We start from the raw sequence: 19,359 nt of genomic DNA on the forward strand, positions 1-19,359 counted from the left end.
AAACCTATAATTCTGCACCATTTTACTCTAAACTGGGCCCAAGTTCCCTTGAAACCTTCAGCAAACCTGGACATCTTTTCAACTTGGAGCCTGAAACCAAGTGAATTTTACATGGTTCTTGGGGGTTTTGTTAAAAGTCTTTTGCTCAGCTTTAGTTTACAACCTACCAAGCTTAGCAGATGATTTTTTTTTTTTTTTTGATTTTCCACCGTAATTATCAGGTGCCAAAGTTAATTAAACTAAGGTATATGTAATAGCTTCAAAAAAATCTCAGATTTGAAGGACTTTAACCATACAATTAAATGCATCAGCCAGTGGACATGCCTACCACAAATCAGTACCATCCTCAATGAAGCACAGTAGCAATTAGAAATATTTTCCTTCATACTCTTTAGTGGTCCATTCTCCACTTGATATATTTAACTGAGTAATTTTAATGGGAGCTATGTACTTAAAAGAGAGAATAGACACCAATTTCTGTATTCATCAATTATCACGTATGCTATAAAGTTTCATGAATTTAACAATTTGAGGGCTAACATTAACAATGCCAGGTCACAAAAATACCAGCCCCTACTGGACAGAGTTTTTGAATATCACTATGGTTTGCAGATAATTACAAGCTTAACCTCCTCCCCTCCTCCCCAAATGTTTACTATTCTGAGAGTGGGGGCGGGGGGTGTCACATCAACCAGAAAAAAAGTATTTGACAAGTTATACAAAAAGAGGCTGGCAAAGTGACATTTTTAACCAGTTCACAGTTGTAGTAATATACAGCTCTAAAACTGAAAATCATTCTGGAAATGAGAAGGCATAATGAAAGCAAAGGAACAAACATACATTGAGAGAAAAGTTTCAGCTAAAGTGAAAATGAATCAAATGTAAAGTACTGTAGAATCTTGGAATTCAAAAGCTATTAGATATATAATCCATTGCACTGTTGGTGCAAGATTGTTCCTTATTCTATATTTTCAATTACTTTTTCCAGTCTAATTTTAATGCAGGCAATATATTCTGGTACCTGGGTTTTAAGACACAGGACTTCCGATTTTTTGAATTATCTAGTACATTGTAGAATAATACCAAGTACGTGTTTGACAGAAATCAATCTGGATTAATAACAACAATTCAATTTGTTTATGCTGATATGACAAACTAAGAAGACATTAAATAAAAGAACTTATGTTACCTTCACTTTTTCAAGAGAGTCTTTTAACTGTTGTTCATTTCCCGGTTCCAGAGGAATACCAACAATGCTGTCTGCTTCCTCTAACCATAAAATGAACTCATTTAAATCTTCTTGCAATTCTGACAAAATATTCTTTTCTTCCTCCAGCCTACAGTAAAATAGAAAACACACTAGTGTTAATAGGGGAACTCTGTGTCATAGGTAATTATATTTCAAATGCAATCTTTATTATTATAAAAATAAAAAATCACTACTTTTTAACACAAATATAATTCATAACTAAATGGAGGAAAAATATACAGATTATTTCACATTAACAGTAATCCTTTAAAAGCAAAACTTTACATATTTCTTCAAAATTAATCAGAAAAGAAACATCACTCATGATAAATAGAATTAAATGTATCTGAAAATAAGCTTGGAGTTTTAATTTGCAGTTCTAAACTACCTTCCATCTCAAATAAATTATGATTTTTAACCCAGTCCTGCAAGGTGCCAAGAAGTCAATAGGAGTTGAAGGTGTCCACCACTCTGCAGGATGAGCCCTTTGATATGAAAGCCCAACTTCAGAAACTGAAAGAAATCTAAAGGCAAAGTTTACTAAATTGGATCCCTAAAATTAGGCCCTTAAATCCAGTGGGGATTATTTTGGGAGTTTTTGTGGTTAAGGAACTGGATCTGGGATTCAGGAAAATTAGGTTCAATTCCCACCTTTGCCACAGATTTCCTATGAACTTTGGACACATCACAATCTCACCAATTCTTCATCTGGAAAATGAGGACAATAATGCTTCCCCTCTTCCAGTGTTTGTTTGCTTTGTCTATTTAGACCGTAAGGTTTTCAGGGCAGAGGCTGTCTCGGACTGCATATGCACTGTGCCTAGCACAATGGGGCCCCAGTCATGGTTGAGAGCGCTAGCTGCAACCACTACAATACAAAATTATAATTTGTTATAAAAACAAAGAAATTCCCAGACAAAGCTATAAGGTAGAAATTAAATTTGAGATATGTATCAGAAATTTAAGGATAAAATACATTACAGGGATATTGTAAACACTCTGAATGTGATTTTTCGAAAAGTGAGTTTTTAAAAAATATTTTAAATTTAATCTGGGACTACAAATACTAAAATGCCTTAATTATAATCATATGGCTATTACATGACATCACTACAGGATAGCGTTAAGATTGCTTAGGTGCTCTAGCTATGTATGGCCTTGCATTGTAATAGGCTTGGATTTCTTTTCAATTTAGGAAAATCAGAATTAAAGTTAAGTTTATAAATCTTGTTTTGGGGATAACTGCTCCCCTGTGACATATTTTACCTTAAAATACTGATAAAAACTCAGAGTACTGTTAGGTAAAGTCCCACAGGAAGAAAATCTAAGGGAAAAGGAGTTCAGGAGGGCTGACAGTTTGTCAGAAACCATATTAAAGGCACAACAGCAAACTACCCCAAAATGAAGGAAAATTAGAAAAAAATTGTAAGAGGCCAATATATGGCTCCATTAGGAGCTCTTTAGCCTGAAAATCAAAAAGGAATCCTACAAAAAGTGGAAACATGGATGGATTGTTAAGAGTACAAGAGAATAGCACAAGCATGTAGGGACAAAATCAGAAAGGCTAATGCACAAAATAAGTTACACATAACAAGGGACAGTAAAGGCAAGAAGAAGAGGTTTTATAAATTCTTTAGGAACAAGAAAAAGATGAAGGGAAGTGTAGTGAGGAAGGAGAGCTAAAAATGGATGACATCAAGAAGGCTGACGAGTTTAATGCCTATTTTTCTTCAGTCTTCACTAAAAAAGTTAATGACAGATACATAACACAATTAATATTAACAACTGGGGGTAGAACCACAGGCCAAAATAGGGAGAACAGGTTGAAGAATATTTATGTAAGTTAGATGTATTTAAGTCAGCTGGGCCCAATGAAATTGCTTCAACTTGTTCCTTAAATGCCCTAGAATGAATGTCAGAACCATTAATGATTACCTTTGAGAACTCATGGAGGTTTGGTGAGGTCCCATCGGACTGGAGATGGACAAATATAGTACCTATCTTTAAACAGAGGAACAGAGAGGACCTGCGAAATTACAGACCAGCCTAACTTCGATAGCTGGAAAGACACTGAAACAAATTATTAAACAACCAATTTGTAATAACCTGGAAGACAATAGGGATATAAGGAACAACCAGCATGGATTTGTCAAGAACAAGTCATGCCAAAACCTTTGTTTCTTTGACAGGGTTACTGGCCTAGTGGATAAGGGGGCAAAGCTATAGATGTGATATATTTTAATTTTAGTAAGGCTTCTGACACAGTCCCACATGACATCTTAAAGGCAAACTAGGGAAATGTGGCCAAGATGAAATTACTATAACCATATTCAGAGTGTACGGTATCAATGGTTTGCTGTCAAACTGGAAGAATGTATCTAGTGGGTCCTGCAGGGGTCTGTCTTGAGTCCGATATTATTCAATATTTTCATTAATGACTTGGACAATGGAGTGGGAAAGAGGGCTTATAAAATTTGCAGAGGACACCAAGATGAGAGGGATTGCAAGCACTTTGGAGGACAGGATTAGAATTCAAAGTATCCTTGACAAATTAGAGAATTTGTCTGAAATCAACAAGATGAAATTCAATAAAGACAAACGTAAAATGCTACACTTAGGAAGGAGAGATCACATGTGCAAAAACAACCTGGGGAATAACTGGCTCGACAGTAGTACTGCTGAAAGGGATGTGAAATTTTGGTGGATCACAGACTGAATATGAGCCAACAGTGTGATGCAGTTGCAAAAAGGGAGAATATAATTCTGGGGTGTATTAAAAACAGTGTTGTGTATATAAGACACAGGAGGTGGCAGTCTCTACTCGGCACTGGTAAGGCCTCCGCTGGAATACTTTGTCCAGTCCTGGTGTCACATTTTAAGAAATATGTGGACAAATTGGAGAGAGTCCAGAGGAGAGCAGCAAAAATGATAAAAGGTTTAGAAAACCTGATCTATGAGAAAAGATTAAAAAAACTGGTCATGTTTAATTCTGAGAAAAGAAGCCTGATAAATCTTCAGTACAATAAGGGTTGTTTTGTTATAAAGAGGATGGTGATTGTTCTCCATGTCCACAGAAGGCAGGACAAGAAGTAATGGGCTTAATCTGCAGCAAGGGAGATTTAGGTTAGATAGTAAGAAAAGCTTTCCAGCTGTAAGGGTAGTTAAGCTCTGAAATAGGCTTCTAAAGGAGCTTAGGAAATCCCCATCATTGGAGATTATTAAGAACAGGTTGGATAAATGTGTCAAGGATGCTCTGGGTATCTTGGTCCTGCTTCAGTACAGGGGGCTGTAACTGATGACCTCTAGAGGTCCCTTCCATCTCTACATTTCTATGATTCGATGTAGTCTCAGTCTTATCTCCATCTTAATATAGTTTTTGTATTGAAATGGAAACACAGAAATGGGAATGATTGAGGTACACCATATCCAGTTCTCTTGGACCATCAGGAAACCTTTCTTCTGAGATATTTCCATTTGATCTTGGAAGGCAATCCCTATTCATTCCACCAGAAAAGGACAAAATTCCCACCAAGGTTCCCGCCAATATTCCAGCCATCACTTTAACAGACTTCCCAAGATTCCCACTAAAAGAAGGTTTCAGAGTAGCAGCCATGTTAGTCTGTATTCGCAAAAAGAAAAGGAGTCCTTGTGGCACCTTAGAATAAATAAATTTGTTAGTCTCTAAGGTGCCACAAGTACTCCTTTTCTTTTCACTAAAAGAAGGAATCCCACACATTAGGACAATTCCTATTATTTGCGCTGTCTGTTCTCCTATATTGACAATGGCCCTACGCTCTGCTCTTCTTCTCTGAGCTGCTTGGAGTCGCTTTCTTGACTGTTATGATTGGGGACAGCTAACACTTCCGTCTCCCAGCACCTGGTGTGGACATAGTACATGCTACTTGTATTTTAACCTGAGCTGCCTGTTGGTCATGTGTCTGAGTGCACAGGGGGAGAGTCAGGTCAGAGGGGGCAACAGATTCTGAAAGACATCCCAGAAATAGATACCAGCTGGAAGATTTAGTCCCTGTGAGGGGATGGAATGGTTGTGTGGGCAGAAGCCTATTCACAGGCTACTATACCTCTATTCCAGGGGTTCTGAAACTTCATTGCAACAACAAAAATTACTTCACAACCCCAGGAGGAGGGACCAAAGCCTGAGCCCCACAGCTTTGGGCAGGGGTGGGGGCGGGGGGGTGGCAAAGCCTGAGCCCAAGTCCCACTGCTCTGGACAGGATGGCCAAAGATGAAGTTCAAGGGCTTCAACCCCAGGCAGGGGGCCTGTAAACTGAGCTCTGCTTCCCAGGGCTGAATCCCTCTGGCTTTGGCTTCGACCCTGGGCCCCAGCAAGTCTAAGCCAGCCCTGGCGATGCCATTCAAAGGACCCCATTTGGGGTCCAGACCCACAGTTTGAGAACTGCTGCTCTAGGCAACTGAATTTCTGGATACTTATCAAACTAATCAAAAACTAAACTTTTGAAGTTCTCCCATCACGAGTGCTTTTTTGTGCTTGTCTTCCTCCCACCCCCCGCCCCCAACCACTAGTGTTTTTTGGATGCTGCTTTTGGGCCAGATCCTGCAAACACTTGCATGCATGAGTAACTTTTTTTTCATGTGAGCAATTCATTAACTTCAGTGTGACTACATGTTTGTGTTTGCAGCATACAAACTTTGTGTGTATTTTGGGTATCTTTGCATTGGTGTGACAAAAATCCATGCATAATGATGCAATATCACAATCCCAATAAATATTTGCTTGTCTCCTGGTTGGGGACATGTAAAATTGATTAATAGAATACTTGGGCCCTGTGCAATTCCCTTCATAACCATACACATCTCCTTCCAACCTCTCTTGGAAATCTGAATCTCTATTAATATTGTAATCATTACTTCTGCTGGTGCACTGATATGCCAGATTTCTACTTTAACGCATTATTTGGGCAATTGGGGAGGGCAATCCACTAGAGATTTAGGGCTCCTCAAGCTTAATGCCTGGGATGTACCGTCTACAGTCTACTGTTTGCTAAAGGCAAATAGGACACTGCAGATTTCCAGGCCAGCATCAGTACTCGGTATGCTTCATTGGACTGTCTCTGCACTGGTTCCCTGCCCAGTTTTTGCTACTTTCCCACAAGCTCTACACAGACCTGACTCATGTGGCAACATCTGCCAGGCATAGCCTGTTCCATGCGTGGGTCCCCCAGTGCTAGCTCTGCATGTGGTTCCCCATCAGGTTTCCTTGCTGCTCCTAGTTTGCCACATTAACATGGTTTTCCCAAAGCAAGGCTGCTTCCTGGATCAAGGTCTTTCTCCTCTCCCTGTTGCCAAGGAGAGGGGAACTTGTCCCCATATACATCCTGAAGAATTATAGCATTCGTCACAATATTCATTTAAGACTTTCATATTTGAACATGGAAGTGAGTGGTAGTAGGTTACAGGGGGCAGTGTGATGCATCTGTTAAGGGTGATTCTGCTACTGTTGACGAGTTTAAATCGGCAGGAGGAGAAGGCTCTGTGGCACTTGAGGAGCAGGCCACAGAGGCATGGTGTCTTCTTGGTGGAGGAGTCTGGTGGCTGCAGGCAGTAAGTGGAGTGCTATTTAAGACGCATCATAAGCTAGAGCCTTAAGGCCTAGCAGCTAAAGTGTTTACAGAACTTGCCTGGCTGTTGGTACACAAAGGACATGATGCTTTAGGACAAAAGTTTGTGACCACAGATAGCTCGAGATCCCAGTTAAGCAGATTTACTTGATGATTTTTAAACCATTGTATAAATTGGAGAAAGACTGAAGACATCATTTTCAAATTTAGATTCTTAAAAGCAGTCATTTAAATCCACACACAGACAGCTCACTAAATGGTCTGACTTCAAAGATGTTCAGGTGCTTACAGCTCCTGTTGAGTTTGATGGGGGTTGTTGGCTTTCATCACATTTTGAAAAAAAGCAGGTCTTTTATTTTGTTAATTTATAACAAAAGTTAAAAATTCCATACATGAAACAAATTTCTTTTTTATGCCAGATTCACCAATAATCTCTGGCTGCTTTAGACTACTCTGCAGCACCACAAACAAGTCAGTGTATGCGAAGTTTCCACCTTTCTTCGGTCCTTCTCATCAACTTGGATGAACCATCTCCATAAATTCCTCCTGCAACCTCCACAATCTACTGCATGCAAACAGTTTTCCATCTCCCTCCTGCCTTCAATATACCTCTCAACATATGCATGTGTGTGCACACCCCTCTCTCTCTTCTCCCCCACATGCACCTCCCACACACAGTGTCCCTTTCCCTCCATCCCTGTCTGTCAAGTAAGACTGGTTCAATGGAGAGCTGTTGAACGTATGTATTTATGAGTAATGGTCACTGATGCTGTTATTTCTCATAACTGAAAAGTTTGTGTTTCAAAAGGATGAAGAATAAAATCTCTTAGATAAACACATGAAGAACTGCACTCTCAAAATGAATCATAGAATCACAGAATATCAGGGTTGGAAGGGACCTCAGGAGGTCATCTAGTCCAACCCCCTGCTCAAAGCAGGACCAATCCCCAACTAAATCATCCCAGCCAGGGCTTTGTCAAGCCTGACCTTAAAAATATCTAAGGAAGGAGATTCCACCACCTCCCTAGGTAACGCATTCCAGTATTTCACCACCCTCCTAGTGAAAAAAAGTTTTTCCTAATATCCAACCTAAACCTTCCCCACTGCAACTTGAGACCATTATTCCTTGTTCTGTCATCAGCTACCACTGAGAACACTCTAGATCCATCCTCTTTGGAACCCCCTTACAGATAGTTGAAAGCATCCCCCCCATCCTTCTTTTCCACAGACTAAACAATCCCTCTCTGCACTTGTCCTTGTTGAACCTCAGATTTCTTTTCGCCCAATCCTCTAATTCGTCTAGGGCCCTCCGTATCCTATCCCTACCCTCCAGCGTACCTACCTCTCCTCCCAGTTTAGTGTCATCTGCAAACTTGCTGAGGGTGCAATCCACACCATCCTCCAGATCATTTATGAAGATATTGAACAAAACCGGCCTGAGGACCGACCCCTGGGGCACTCCGTTTGATACCAGCTGCCAACTAGACATGGAGCCATTGATCACTGCCCGTTGAGCCCGACAATCTAGCCAACTTTCTATCCACCTTATAGTCCATTCATCCAGCCCATACTACTTTAACTTGCTGGGAGACTGTGTCAAAGTCAAGGAACAACACGTCCACTGCTTTCCCCTCATCCACAGAGCCAGTTATCTCGTCATAGAAGGCAATTAGATTAGTCAGGCATGACTTGCCCTTGGTGAATCCATGCTGACTGTTCCTGATCACTTTCCTCTCCTCTAAGTGCTTCAGAATTGATTCCTTGAGGACCTACTCCATGATTTTTCCAGGGACTGAGGTGAGGATGACTGGCCTGTAGTTCCCAGGATCCTCCTTCTTCCCTTTTTTAAAGATGGGCACTACATTAGCCTTTTTCCAGTCGTCTGGGACTTCCCCCGATCGCCATGAGTTTTCAAAGATAATGGCCAATGGCTCTGCAATCACATCCACCAACTCCTTTAGCACTCTCGGATGCAGCGCATCCGGCCCCATGGACTTGTGCTCTTCCAGCTTTTCTAAATAGTCCTGAACCACTTTTCTCCATAGAGGACTGGTCACCTCCTCCCCATGCTGTGCTGCCCAGTGCAGTAGTCTGGGAGCTGACCTTGTTCGTGAAGACAGACGCAAAAAAAGTACTGAGTACATTAGCTTTTTCCACATCCTCTGTCACTAGGTTGCCTCCCTCATTCAGTAAGGGGCCCACACTTTCCTTGACTTTCTTCTTGTTGCTAACATACCTGAAGAAACCCTTCTTGCTACTCTTAACATCTCTTGCTAGCTGCAACTCCAGGTGTGATTTGGCCTTCCTGATTTCACTCCTGCATGTCCCAGCAATATTTTTATACTTTTCCCTGGTCATTTGTTCAATCTTCCACTTCTTGTAAGCTTCTTTCTTGTGTTTAAGATCAGCAAGGATTTCACTGTTAAGCCAAGCTGGTCGCCTGCCATATTTGGTATTCTTTCTACACATCGGGATGGTTTGTCCCTGTAACCTCAAAATGGCCACCTTCTCCCACCATTCTCAATGGGACAGAAACCACAGGCTGCCCTCTCTTTTAAACAGCCACTGCCTACAGCTCGACTGCCCTAACTGGTGCTCCCCGGCTATCAGGAGATGGAGAAGAGCACTGAATAGGTGACTTGAGACAGTTTACCATCTTTGCTAAGGGCAGCCTCAGTTCCGTTGAGAACAATGGGAGAATGCAATCATTTTGGAAGAGGGCAAGTCTTTGTAACTTCCTGAAGGAGAAGATTATGTACTAGTGTGTGCCAAAGGAGAAATGCTCAGTTATAAAGAAAATCAGCCAAAAGTGACCCCTAATCTCCCGAACAAATTTATTCAAATCTTACTTACATGAGAAATGTGCATAGTCTACTTCTGTTGCTACTAAAATCATGAGACTCCCCCACACCCCAAAAGTTTAAAACCCGGTACCAAATTTCTTGAAAGATCCATTTTTAATTCAAAGTAATTTTTTGGGAAGGTATACTGACATTTCTTATACGTAATCAAGAGGTTGCCTTAGTGTGTTAAGTGCAAAACACAACTCTGCCTTAACTGTGGAGTTGCAACCAGCAAATATTCTTTCCAATTTTAAAAATGATTATTAAAGCAGAATAGAATTTGGTTTAGTGTTTCTGTTTCCCCAGACTGTTTCAGTTTTCAGCATGATGGTTACAGCCAGAAAGAAAGTCAGAAAAAGCAAAGACATGAAAGCTATTTGAAACTATGTCACGATTTATTTATGGTGAGAAGGACTTTTTAACCAGATATGTTTCCTGATAGATGAGCAAAATGGATGGTGTTTTCCTTTACAGGAGGCTTGTAAATAAGCTTTAGGCAAAAGAGACTCAACAATAAAGTGCCAGCTTCACACCATTTAACAAAAATCCCTCCAAACAATTGTTATTTAAAAATATATATCTTATATGACAAATAATTTAGAATTTGACAGATTTAAGAGTTTACGTCAAGCAAAATAAGAATACAGAAATTCCAAAAATGAATATCAGTCTCTTGGAAGCTTGGACTTATATCTAGAATGTTTTGGAAAAAATCTCCAAAATTATTCTAATCTATGAGAACGAGCCTCTTATTTTAATCCCTTCAGTTACACTTTTAGAACAATTTCTTCTCTCTTTAATTCATAGCACTCAGAAAAATGTGTTCAACTGATTTCAAGCTTCTAGCATGGATTTTTCCCCTTCACATGTCAAGACAGCTGCTTCACTGTTTTACTGTGAGGGGAAGGAAGAAAAGCAGAGTATTCCTTTTATATGATAAGGTGTAAGTCTGAAAACTGGTAGAAAGAAAACTTCTATTTGCCACCTATATAACTCATTTGTATCATCAATGGGAGAAACACAGATCAGTCACCAGTGAAAAGGTACCAACAGGGGAACTGAGTTTGAGAGTTGAATTGAAATTCCTAGTATAACAAGAGACAGGGAATCATAAAACTATACAGTATAGCCATGAAGTTTTTATAAGTCAACACTATTCATTTACAGTGAATGAAGTATTTCCATTACACGAGAGGAAGAAAGACTAAATTTTATGACATAGAACCATGGACTGCTTCAAAATGGAACCTGAGGTAGTCACCTTGTGCCTATGTACTACCTGATATACTCTACTGCCTGGCCAGTTGACATTGTCTCTCATTCACAAATGCACACCAGGTTGTTATTCTTTCACCAAGATATGCAGTATTCTTTTCTTACAAAATAGCAGTCTTATAGCAAGGAGAAACTTCTGTCACTTCACTCCTCAGCCCAGTCTCACCCTCTGAGCTTCCCTTCTGACCTACCCCTTGCTTATATCCTCCCAATTACCTCATTTGCCCAGTGATTCCAACCCAGGTGCTCATAACCCCCCAACATAATTAACTGCCACCAGCTGAGCCTGACAGTGATCAGGGTGCTGCTGATAGTGTCCTGTCACAGAGGTATAAAATTCAACAGTTTAAAAGAATTCTACTTTCCAACCAAGCTAGCAACACTATTAAAATTGACGTTCCTTCCATCGCTGTAACACAATGCACATCCAGTTTTGCTACGACCATATACAATTTATAAGTTGAACTTGGTGTAGTAAATTTGTTTCTTTCATAGGAATTTAGGTTAATATGTTCTACTGGAGCCAATATATATGTAGGCTTGAAAGGATTAGATTTTTACCAGTAAATGTCTATTTCGCTGTACATACACAAACTGACAAAAATATTTCCATCAATAGTAATCAAAATATACATATAGGCAAAATAACAAAAATGCTACTTGAGACATTATTAGGGTTAGATTTAAGGATATTTACTTTGTATATTTTTATATGTAATGTTGTCAATTTGTGTTGTAATGGTTATAGAGCTGTAACTTTATGAATCTCAGCATCTGCTGTTATTAAATAATTATTGTCTGACCCCTCCAATAATTTCCCACAACTGTGAAAATTGTACTTAGAACTCATAATTTTGCACGGCTGTGAAAATGTAAATCAATAAACATCAGTATTATCTCAGTAGTACAACACATCCAATTACAAACCCAAGTTGCTGACAGGTTGGTGCAACAGTACAACCACATGATACCCCCTAGCACCAACACTTTGGCCTCAAGCCAACTTTTCTCCACCAGTGACTGAGAAGATCGCTGTGGTTCACAGATGAATCCAAGCAGATGCAGCCAGTACACAGGGGTGTGTGCGCACACACACACAGAAATCTAAATCCGTCCACCAAGAGAACAAAAACCTCTTACAGCCTTTTTACTCCTCCAACATCAATGCAGCATAATTACAGCCAGCAGAGCTAGTACACAGAGAGCCAGCTAATCAACCCATACTTCCTGGTCCATACTCTGAACCCAAGAATCTCCCCCTGTGAAACACTTCGAGAGGGAGGGGGGAATAACCCACACACAGATGTAAAAGAAACTAACAGATTAAAAAGCCTCAGTCATGACCAGCCTGCACTATCCAGCTTGCCATATCCCAGATTTTGACTCCACCACACTCTCCAGAGTTCAAGAGGCTCTGAAAAATATTATAGCCACCACCTGTAAAAGAGGTGCATGTGTCTCCTGGAGGGTGAAAGCCAGTGAAGAACAGCTGCATCCCCTACTAATTGAAATTATAAACGTCTCCTTCAGAAAAGCACACTTGTTAAACTCCTTGAAAAATTACAACCATCCACTCAACCCTCAAGCAAAACAACATTGGATTCCCCCTGATGCTCTCTCCAGTTACTGTCCGATCTCCAACTTCCCATTCCTGGGCAAAATAATTGAGCAAGTCGTAACTACCAAGAATCCATTCTTCCTCTAAAATACAGAGTGCACATCTGGAGTAGGAAAAATCTTAATATAAAGCATACTGATGTTACCAAATAATTATGTATAACCAGCATGCATTTTCATTGCCTCCTGACAGCATAGTTTAAAAATACTTTATACTGGCATTTGTAAGTTGAAGTGTTATTTCTTTGTTTACCTACAAATTTAAGGTTTTGGTAGAATTTTATTCAAGCAAGTGGTAGTAATAATAATGAATGGGGTATTTAAAACTCTGCAACTGCAATTAAGTGCTGGATATTTTATTTTTAAAGTCATCTCAATGTATTTAGATAACAAAAAGCAGTGGCTTCTGTTTGAAATATTGGATAGGTAACAGTTTGCATTATAAATGTTCTTAATGCATTTTCAGGAAGTGGAATAGCAATGATCTTGGTTGTAAAAAAATACATATAGTGAAAAGGGGAACGTCAAAATGTATTAACTAAGTTCTATATAGTCAAATATTAAATCATACTTTTAGTCATTTATATAATGTACATTCACAGGTTATGTACAACATTCAATTTCCAGCAAAGACAAGAGTAGCACACTCTTTTGGCTCACCTGGTAGAACTGCTGCCTCTATATACCTCAAGTATCCTGGCTAGACTGAGTCTCGGCTGCTGTTATGTGTAAGGAACCAACATAAACCCAGCCACCACATGGAAGATTTTATCAATTTGTCAATTCTGCTTAGTGTCCAAACAGCAGTGTGTTCTGAACATAGAACAGTATGAAAATGGAGGTCAGTCATACCTTCTGTGAAGCTGAGCTGACTGGGGAGCAGCAGAAGGTGCACCACTCCATAGTTATGCATGGGTGAATGAAGTGGTTAAAGTACTTTGAAACAGGAGCGAGGGCTCTTGCTGCACCAACCAAATAAGAGGGGAAGGTGAGGAAAAGTGCTTTTCTGCCAAGCAAAGGAGGGGAGTGGGCTCTCTGCTTTGAGTTCTGAAGGAAACTCTTTCCTCCTCCCTCTTTCCCACACTTCCTTTCATCAGGTTTGAATCTAGAATGGACAGTTGGCTTTCCAGGAGGCCTGCAAGTGCCTTTCTTGAGAGTATCACTGGCTACATACTGGCCGTTATCTTTGAAAACTCGTGGCGACTGGAGGAGGTTCTGGATGATTGGAAAAAGGCAAAGATAGTGCCCATCTTTTAAAAAAAAAAGGGAAGAAGGTGAATCTGGGGACCTACAGACTGGTCACCCTCACCTCAGTCCCTAGAAAAATCATGGATCAGGTCCTCAAGAAATCCATTTTGAAGCACTTGGAGGAGAGGAAGGTGATCAGGAACAGTCAACATAGATGGATTCACCAAGGGCAAGTCATGCCTGACCAACCTGATTTCCCTCTATGATGAGATAACTGGCTCTGTGGATATGGGGAAAGCAGTGGACATGATATATCTTGACTTTAGCAAAGCTTTTGATATGATACCCCACAGTATTCTTGCCAACAAGTTAAAAAAGTATGGATTGGATGAATGGACTATAAGGTGGATAGAAAGCTGGCTAGATTGTTGGGCTCAATAGGTAGTGATTAATGGCTTGATGTCTAGTTGGCAGCCAGTATCAAGCGGAGTGCCCCAAGGGCGGTATGGATTGCACCCTCAGCAAGTTCGTGGATGACACTAAGCTGGAGGTGTAGGTAGCTACACTGGAGCATAGGGATAGGGTCCAGAGTGACCTAGACAAACTGGAGGATTGGGCCAAAAGAAATCTGATGAGGTTCAACAAGGACAAGTGCAGTGTCCTGCACTTAGGATGGAAGAATCTCATGCACTGCTACAGGCTGGGGACCGACTGGCTAAGTGGCAGTTCTGCAGAAAAGGACCTGGGGATTACAATGGACAAGAAGCTGGATATGAGTCTACAGTGTGCCCTTGTTGCCAAGAAGGCTAATGGCATGTGGGGCATTGCCAGCAGATCGAGGGAAGTGATTATTTCCCTCTATTAGGCACTGGTGAGGCCACATCTGGAATACTGCGTCCAGTTTTGGGTCCCCCACTACAGAAAGGATGTGGACAAATTGAAGAGAATCCAGTGGAGGGCAACAAAAATTATTAGGGAGCTGGGGCACGTGACTTATGAGGAGAGGCTGAGGGAACTGGGGTTATTTAGTCTGCAGAAGAGACGAGTGAGGGAGTATTTGATAGCAGCCTTCAACTACCTGAAGGGGGGTTCCAAAGAGGATGGAGCTAGGCTGTTCTCAGTGGTGGCAGATGACAGAACAAGGAACAATGGTCTCAAGTTGTAGTGGGGGAGGTCCAGGTTGGATATTAGGAAAAACTATTTCACTAGGAGGGTGGTGAAGCACCATAATGGGTTACCTAGGGAGGTGGTGGAATCAAGGCCCAGCTTGATAGAGCCCTGGCTGGGATGGTTTAGTTGGGGTTGGTCCTGCTTTCAGCAGGGGTTGGACTAGATGACCTCCTGAGGTCTCTTCCAACCCTAATCTTTGATGATTCTATGATACACCTTTCATAGAATCACGGAAGGGGGCTTCTCAGACTACTTCCCCAAATATTCAGGAAGCATTATGCTTCCCAGAGACTGAAGCAGGGCCCTGTATATTTTGCAACTGTGCAGACAATCAATTCAGTTCTTAGTTGCTCTGGCCCAAGAAAACCTTAATCTGCCTCTGTCCATGGCCATGGAATTTGATGTTTTTCCAAAATGCCATGGAATTCAGCATTTTTGCCATGAATTTGCTATTTCACTCCAGCCTGCTGCACAACATTTTTGTGTCTTTCGGATCTACAAGAATCTATCTTCAGCTACCTCTTGCCCCAGCTTTCCACACAAGAGGGAGATAACTGGAGTACAGAGAATGCTCTCTGCACTCTTCTATGGCAACAAGTAGCAGGGTTCTGGGGGCTCTGAACTGAAGTCTAGTTTGCAGCCACAGATCAGCGAATGAGCTGTGGTTCCTAAAGAATAGATCCGCACAACTGGCCTGAAGGAGATGCACTGTTGAAGCTAGCTAGAAGCTTCTCACTTTCCCTAGTGCAGGCGGTGGTGGGGAAGGAGGTTTTGAACTAGGCTTCCTGGATGACAGCCCAGGAGACAAGGCCATGGAGTAAAGTTGGCCCTCCTGGAAAGCACAGTGAAAAATAAAATCCCTGAAAATAATTATTGACAAAATTTACATCAAATTAGTATTTTCAATTATGAGCCAGAGTTGAGAGACTTTGATTAGGAGCTGGAGGCTAGGAAGGAAACATCACAATAAATTAACATTGCGAAAGGCATTTACAGATTGCTGCCAGGGAACATTGTGTCACAGAACAAAAAGGTGTCTAGGTATAATGCATCCAGCCACCTCATCATTAGGCTACTAGCACTGATCCTACAAGCATCAGAGACACCCTTAACTGCTGTGGGTGTGCAATTATGCGTCCCACAAACAGGCATGTAAGGGAAAGATAGGGTTCCTCATAGCCTCTTGTCCTTCTAGCATCCCTCCATTACAGATGGAGGCATAATTTTGCCCATTATAGACAATGATTTACATCTCTGTAAACTGATTCAAGAGAGGTTTTCATAGTACTTACTCACACTAAACCGTACAGGGCCAATTCTGAACTCAGATACAAACATAAAGTGCTCAGAACCATTGCTACAAGTTGAAAATATATATTTGACAGCAGAATTAAGCCTTATTTTGCCTCACCGAGTGATTCTGACTCCTTTCTCAAGCTCACTCAAGTCAACAGAAGAACTTCTACTGACCTAATTGGGCTTTGGATCAGGCCCATATTGACCTCAACATGGACTTTCTTCTGGTACGATATTCTGTATCAAATATCACCTAGCAACACAGTTTCTAGAGGAGAATACCGCAACCATAGAATGCATTACTTTCCTTCAAATGGTAGTTTTGTGTTATGATTGCCATTTGCTATAATTGCTGAACAGAGCAAAACCATTTGTAATGAAACAGGTGAAACTATCACAGCCATCTAGCACACACAAAAAGATACTTCATAATGAAAAAAATTCTCAATTAGTAAAATTTTCATTTCTCACATTATGCTTTGCCTTGAAGCTAAAACATTTACTATTTTGTTTTACAGTACAGCATTTAATTAGATTGCAGTGAAACAAAGATTCTATAGCTATTTACAAAATGAAAATTTGAAATGGTCATTATTAGATGGTGGTAACTTTTAACCTTGTTTCACTTTTTTACTTTTGCAATTTATTAGGAAGGGCAAATTATTTAATCAGCAAGGTAATCAAATATCAACAGGAATTCAATGCCAGTCAGTGGCATATGCCTTAGGGAGAGAAATATGCTTGTATACAACTGGAATTTTTGAGACTCCAGAGGCCAAAATTAAACCTTGGAGCAATAAACAGCAAGTGAGCTTGGAGTTAGCACTGCAGAACACGATCAAAAGAAGTGTTATTTCTGACAAGGGCCAAACACGGTGTAGCACTGGTGGGTGCTTTTGCATGTTCTCCAAACCTTACACAGATCTTTCAGTGCAGTTCAGTACTGACCTGCCATAGCCCTGCTCTTCCAAAAGTTGCTGCTCTACTAAGCAGAAGTTAGTTTTGCTATATTGGAACTAATGGGGATTGTTTTTTGATTTGAAAACTGGCAAATCTTGAATAACATTTAAACTTGAATAGCAATCCCATTTTAACTTGTGATATCTGACAGATGCAAGTCTCTGCATGTGAAATACCTTCTTTGCCACCTCGCTCTCAAATATTTTAAACAAAGAGGATCCAAAATAAATTACTCTAATAATGTCACAAATGTCTGATTCCAATGTCAAAGAAAGAAAAAAATGGTCAAAATGAGTGTGAAAGTTAACAAAAATATTAATTAAAATTACAATAAATATAATCGGGAAATTTGCCAGGATGATAAAGCGAGAGATGAAAATCCTGCATTTAGCTACAGAACACAGACAATAGCAATGCAAAGTTCCTCTCATACCAACTCTCTGGTATGCTTCTCTCCTGACTAAGCTGATCAGTTGTAGGTGTGAGAGAGTAAAATGTCTGTGTTTATTCAACACTTTAGGGAAAGATGTGGTCTGAGCACAGAACTAGAATGACTGAAACACTGAAGGCTTTGTCTCCAACTTTATTCATATCTTTGGGGAAGACATTTCCTTTCCCTCTCTGTCTCAGTTTCCTTGTCTGAGGGTAGTACTAACTTACCTCCCAGGAATCTTGTGATTTTTAATTTTTGGAAAGTTCTTTAAAGAAGAAAAATACTATCTCGGAACAAGATATAAAAAATCACCAGTTCAGTGCTCTTTGTGGTTGATGTGGACACTAGGAAACTGAATTGTGACTCATTTCTCACAGTTTAAACAGGCAGCATATAAGAAAATTTTAGCCCACCAGTAACTGGCTGCCTAATGAAAACCTTTGATCCCATGTGACTCACATTGGCCATCTCATCTAGTTCACAAAATTTATTTCCAATAATAGAAAAACAACAGCAGCATTCACCAGCAGATTGAGAGCATGAAAACAATTTTGAAATTAAATCTATTTTAACTTGAATGTTTGGCTTTTCCAAAGAACAAGAATTCTAGAGCATGCTGTGCTGGTCCCAGGATATTATTTTGTCTCTCTCACCAAAAGAATTTGGTCTAATAAAAGGTATAATCCTCATCCACCTTTTCTCTTTAATTCTAGAGCAATAATTTCTGTGCTATTCATCACTGATACTGAATTCTAATATGGAAATAGGTCTATATGGTTTCATATATACTCTGATTTATATATATGAAATCTACACATGCAAATATTTACTGGGCACAGGTGCCAACTTTTGTTTGTTGGTTGGTTGTTTTAAACTTATCAACAAATTACTCTGAAATAATTAACTAGAAATTAAACACGCACTAGACTACTGCCAAACTGCTGTGAAGAAGAAAAGAACATGGGGAGATAAAAGTAGTGGGGGGGGGAGAATACATAAAATTAAGCAAATGGTGAGTGGCATGTATAGCAGAGTAAACCAATTAGTTTGTTGAATGGAAGAGAAAGAAAACAGAAAGGACCAGAATTCACAGCAGCATTCCTGTCAGGTGGCATTAAAGGAGTGGAATTTCCTTGTATCCCGGAATTCCCTTAAAGTGGGGGAGTCCCAGTGGATGCAGAGCAGGTGTAGTGAAAGTCATGAGACAAACACCTCTCTTGAACCATGCTGCCATTTTAACCATCCACCATGCTTTGATAAAATACGTACATTTTGCTATGGAAAAATTAAAACCTCTTGAGAGTACAACTATTGCACTTGAGTGTATCTTAAAATATTTAAGAGATGTCATACCTCATAGCAGAGGCAACAACTGGCATGAGTTCCTCCCATCCCCCACCCCCGGTTACCTTTTTTGGAGTCTGCTACATCCTTTTTATTTAATGTTTAAAACTTTTCCAAAGCATAAAGCTGAAGGAAATGTTTTTACTTTCTGATTCCACATTGTCCATGGCTGCTCTATTTTAAATATTTAAGTATCAAAAGATTCAATTTTACTATCTGTACAAACAATATGTAATTCTTCCAGCATAATCAGTTTTTCAACAATGCTTTAATGAATATTTACATTATGCATAATACATACACACACAGTTTTCAGAATCCAAATAAAAAATAATTAGGTTCCATGAGCTCTTTTTATTTATGTTACTCAGGGTCAGTAAGTAG

The 19,359-nt window shown here is 40.1% G+C and overlaps 1 protein-coding gene across 11 annotated transcripts in view; it reads right to left on the bottom strand.

The window, feature by feature from the left end:
* The window catches only part of DMD (dystrophin), a 2,122,534-nt gene that overhangs the window by 679,748 nt on the left and 1,423,427 nt on the right, over positions 1 to 19,359 (bottom strand). For all 11 annotated transcript variants that reach the window (XM_075132091.1, XM_048863664.2, XM_048863629.2 and 8 more), the window contains one exon: positions 1,190 to 1,337. In XM_075132091.1, the coding sequence (XP_074988192.1) occupies positions 1,190 to 1,337 (148 nt within the window). The remainder of the gene's footprint in view (positions 1 to 1,189; positions 1,338 to 19,359) is intronic.

Source organism: Caretta caretta, chromosome 1 (assembly GCF_965140235.1).
Source record: "Caretta caretta isolate rCarCar2 chromosome 1, rCarCar1.hap1, whole genome shotgun sequence".
Taxonomy (NCBI): domain Eukaryota; kingdom Metazoa; phylum Chordata; order Testudines; family Cheloniidae; genus Caretta; species Caretta caretta.